This window comes from Leguminivora glycinivorella, chromosome 24 (assembly GCF_023078275.1).
Source record: "Leguminivora glycinivorella isolate SPB_JAAS2020 chromosome 24, LegGlyc_1.1, whole genome shotgun sequence".
In the NCBI taxonomy this organism is placed as follows: Eukaryota; Metazoa; Arthropoda; class Insecta; order Lepidoptera; family Tortricidae; genus Leguminivora; species Leguminivora glycinivorella.
Window position 1 is genome coordinate 5,249,950 of NC_062994.1, and position 4,794 is coordinate 5,254,743.

Sequence of the window (4,794 nt, forward strand, 5' to 3'; positions counted from 1 at the left end):
CTTGATGTACTTTATTATTATACGTAACGAAATCTTTTTTTATCTCTTTTATACAATAGATGCTCTGTCAAAATGGTTGGCGTGACAATGATTATGACTCGTTTTCTTATGATATTTGATGGAATCTTCCTATAACAGTATAAGTTGTGTAAGACACGGCTCTGAACACTCACAGACAACCGCACGTGCACAGACTGTGCACGTGCCAAGAATCTGGCGGGGATGACGGATGGAGATGGCGGGATGTCATAATATGCTTGTGTGTGACAGATTAATTAATCAAAGCCAGACAGTTACGACTGTCTTTATACCTACTGTTACAATATTCAGTTATTATTTTTTACGAATAACTATGTTTTTATACAAAATCTAAAATAATGCACGAACAGAAACGCTAAGAAACTGACGAAACTGTTTCCCCTTAAAGGCCACTATTGACAAAGTAAGGTCTTAATGACATAAATCAGACAATGAGCTACATTAGAAGGCCTATACCAAACATCGTGACTTTACCAGCAATTTCGGTGCAGCATAATAGTAGAAATAAGCAAGTAGGAACTGCGTGTCATGGAGATGAACATGCTCCGTTGGATGTGTGGAGTATCGCAGAGAGACCGTGTGAGAAACTCCCGCATTCGCGGCAGTCTTCATGTCCGTGACATAGTAGACAAGCTCCAAGAAAGCCGCCTACGATGGTACGGCCATGTCTTACGTAAACCGGCAAGTTACATAGGGAACAAATGTCTTGCCATGCCACCTCCGCCCGGCCCCGGACGAAGGGGAGCACCCAAGAAATGTTGGCTTGATGTCGTTGGGGCTGACATGCGTGCTAATGGTCTCACTAAAAGGGATGAAGAAGACCGTGCGAAGTGGAGGAGAAGAAGCCGGAAAGCGGACCCCGGGCTCCGAAGCGCCCCAGCTGAGGATGCAACCGGGAAATCGTTAAGATGAGAGAGAGAGAGATAATAGCAGAAATAAGTTGACCCCTAAGCAAGTGTCAATACTGAATAGGAATGGAATCGTTTGGCATCAGAAAAACACCATGTTAGAAAAAAAATCATACAAATTGTATGGGAAAAGTTTTTCGCGATTTGTGACTTTTCTAACCGGAATTTTTTTTTTGCTCCCATATAAGCTCTTGATCCTGGATAGGAATAAGATCTATTGGTCCTTATTTCACACCAAATCTGTAAATCTGTAAATGCCATTTTCGATCAATTTAAAATTGATACCTTCCTTAGACCATTTTCGCGTAGGACTACGGGATCCCATAGCTGCCCTTACTGACTCGCTACAATATACACCCTGTATATGTATACACCCTGTATGTGTGTGTGTTTCTTTCCAAAATTGCTCGAAAAGTTACGATGTTTCTCTATAACCCTCGCAGGGCAATCAGAATCGTTGCCAACTGGACATTATTTTTAATTGTCCAAGTTTTTATGTGGTTTCTACTCAGAATCGCGAACTCTTTCAATCCTAATAGCAGAAAAAAGTGTCCCAATATGGTTTTCCGAAGGTTTGATAAACGTATGGAAATCTTGGGACATTTTTTTTTTTCTCCTATCTGGGTCGAATCTCGCGATTCTGAGTATGAATCGCGAAAAAAATACCCATGTTACAAAAAAAGTGGGGGGGACAACTTTGAAAAATATGGCCCACTTATCTTGGCTTGACATTAACAACAAAATACAAATAAAATCCAACGCGATATTTTACATGACCGGCACAAGTCCGAATTAGCCGGTCAATACTGCGTCTACGGCGTAGAACATCATTTTATTGCCCGCGCTCCCCCGCGTAAAACAAGGCTACGAGGCGGCGTAGCGTATTAATACTTTCGTAGCGGCGTAGCACACGTAGTGCCATAAAGTTGTTAAGTAAATAAAATAAATAAATATTGGGGACACACAGATCAACTTATAGTAGGGGGAAATTAGCTAAAATTACGGCATAATTAATGGAAGGTTTTTTTAAATTGAAATATGTACATTATAGACCGAAGTTATTTTTCATCAACCCTCCCCACTCCTCCCTCCTCTGCGTCACCCCTCTACCCTCCCTTAAAGTGCCGAAAATGCGGTTTTTCTCGATTTCTGACAAAACTGTTGAAGATACAGAAAAAGCGCGTAGCAACGAAGTAATCCTTAATAAATTTACTACAAATCATTCATTAACACTTTGGTTCTAGCACTTATAGTTTTCGCGTGATCCGTCACGAAAGTTGGTCCTTTGCTGCAATTTTCTTTAGTGAATGTTAAGTTTTCGCCCAAAATTCATACGAAATCGTCGAAATTTGTTTGATATAACTAAAATATTGTAACTCATGACTTAAATAAAATTAAGGGGGAAAAATCACTACCATGGGTGGAATTTCCAATATGTCTTGGAATTCCAGTAACTATTTAAGACGTAATATTTTCACGGTAGTAGTCGCTAGGAGTACCATTGATCTATATAGTATATCTATGACTGGGGATGAGCTTTTGGTAGCTGTTGGTAGAGCCCTGGAGTATCAATCCAGTAGCCGTAAGTTCAAGTCCCACCCATGGTAGTGATTTTTCCCCCTGAAATTCATTTTCAGTTTATAATATTTTAGCAATATCAAACAGATTTCGTAAGCAATTTGGGAGAAAACTTAACATTCACTAAAGAAAATTGCAGCAAAGGACCAACTTTCGTGATGGATCACGCGAAACCTATAAGTGCTAGAACCAAAGTGTCAATGAACGATTTGTAGTAAATTTATCAAGGATTACTTTTTTCCTACACGCTTTTTCTGTATCTACAACCGTTGTAGATACAGAAACCGTTACGGTTTTGTCAGAAATCGCGAAAAACCGCATTTTTGGCTATTTAAGGGGGGGGGGGGAGGAGGGGTGACGCAGAGGGGGGAGAGATGGGGAGGGTTGATGAAAAATAACTTCGGCCTGTAATGTACATATCCCAATCAAAAAAAATCTTCCATTAATTATGCCAACATTTTCATACATAACTTTCCAGAAGCAACGGACTATTAGCTCCAAACTAAGCAAAGCTTGTACTATGGAGTGCTAAGCGACGATATACAGACTTAAATAGATAAATACATACTTATATACGTAGAAAACATCCATGACTCAGGAACAAATATCTGTGCTCATCACACAAATAAATGCCCTTACCGGGATTCGAACCCAGGACCGCGGCTTAGCAGGCAGGATCACTACCGACTGAGCCAGAACGGTCGTCAAACTTACGATCGGTCGGATGTGACTTACGATCAAATTGTCAATTCATTTCACACAATTGTGGCGCTCTTACTTACGCGCAAGTACCTACAGAATGCTCACTCCTTTGCTCCAAAAAATGCGTTTTTACCCGCTGGTATTAAAGGACAAAACACGTGTTTCCGAGCTAGTGAGGGGAAAAATATTTTCGATTAGATAATATTGGCCTCGGGACAAAATTGCCCTTACTGAAAAAATGTCTCCCGCTTGTTAGAATGTAGCCCGGCTCAGCCACGACATTGGTCTAAGCGCGACAGCGGTGAGCGGCGGCCATACATTGGAGTGAGACACAGCGATTGGACTTTTCATTCGCACGTATGGCTGCCGCTCACCGCTGTCGCGCTTAGACCAATGTCGTGGGTGGGCCGTAAAAATGCGATTTAGAACTCAGCCTAAATAAAACAACAGTATACATTACAAAGCAACCCCCATCAGTGTCTTCCATTAGCTTCGATGATTGTGCAGTATCAGATTACACCATCACAGGCTAAATTATACCTACTTACTACCAAAGAGGATCGAGTATTATAGAGAGCTACTGTCGAAGTAAAATGTGTAATCACAGTGCATAGACTGCCATCTCTTGACACAGGCTTAAAACTTTTGAACCTCAGTTTTGACAATTTGGCTCATATTCTTAGCTTGATATGTTTTAAAATGTCAAATATTAATATTAGCGCCATCTAGCTGAGCGTACCTCAAAGGTGTAATGCCATCTAGGCCACCGTACCTTTTTCTGTATGGTACTGGGGTACGTTTTTTTTCTTAGACTTTATCTGTCTGACATTCGCTCCATATTAACCGCGTTATGTTGTAACGTTGTTATTCGTATTCTAACGAACTTTTTAATTTGGGGGTAGGCGAGACGATTAAAAAAACTAATTAATTAGTTAGATTATCAAAGAATTTTAGACACCTATTTTTTCTTTTTTCTCATAAACGAAAAATGTCGACGGTACAGTGCGTTGAAGTTTCACGTGACGTCACGCCTATAACAATTTTTTCCCCTCACTATTAAAGGCCTCACTGGAAGCCTTCCAGCCTCAGGCACCAGAGGACTTGGTCACTTTTTCTTTCATATATGTAATTTATTTCGGTTTTAATTTATATACATAGTAGTGTGACTACTTTAAGACAGCACAAGTTGAAATATTTTCAATAGATTATAATTTAACTTGTGTTCATTAGAATTGATATAATATTTTTATATTATATATTGAAAACAGAATATGATCACAATTATTATACCTTATTACCTACATGTCATGTCTGCGCGATTCATCTATGATTCCAGTTGTCAAAATGGCGGCCATAGCTTCGCGTTTAAGGAGCCCGTCCCTTCATTATAATAATTACTTAAATTAAGTGAGATCAAAATAGCTTGTCTACTAACCGATGAAATGTGACACCGTCACTTTTATTAGATTTTCTCGTATGGCTTGAACAGTATCTTATAGCACAGGAAGGCATTTTTTCATTTTATTTGTGTACAGTCAGAGACAACCTCCTCCCACCACGCGCAAAG

At 39.8% G+C, this 4,794-nt stretch overlaps 1 protein-coding gene across 1 annotated transcript; it reads left to right on the top strand.

Annotated features, from left to right (window-relative positions):
• The first annotated feature begins 573 nt into the window (after nucleotides 1-573).
• LOC125238610 lies at nucleotides 574-993 on the top strand. The gene has a single exon (XM_048145966.1). It carries the CDS (start codon nucleotides 574-576, stop codon nucleotides 949-951), a length of 378 nt encoding a protein of 125 aa, XP_048001923.1. The 3' UTR covers nucleotides 952-993.
• Nucleotides 994-4,794: the final 3,801 nt, after the last annotated feature.

Excerpts from the sequence above, each read along its gene's own strand:
- LOC125238610 (XM_048145966.1), top strand. The coding sequence starts at position 574 with ATGAACATGCTCCGTTGGATGTGTGGAGTATCGCAGAGAGACCGTGTG.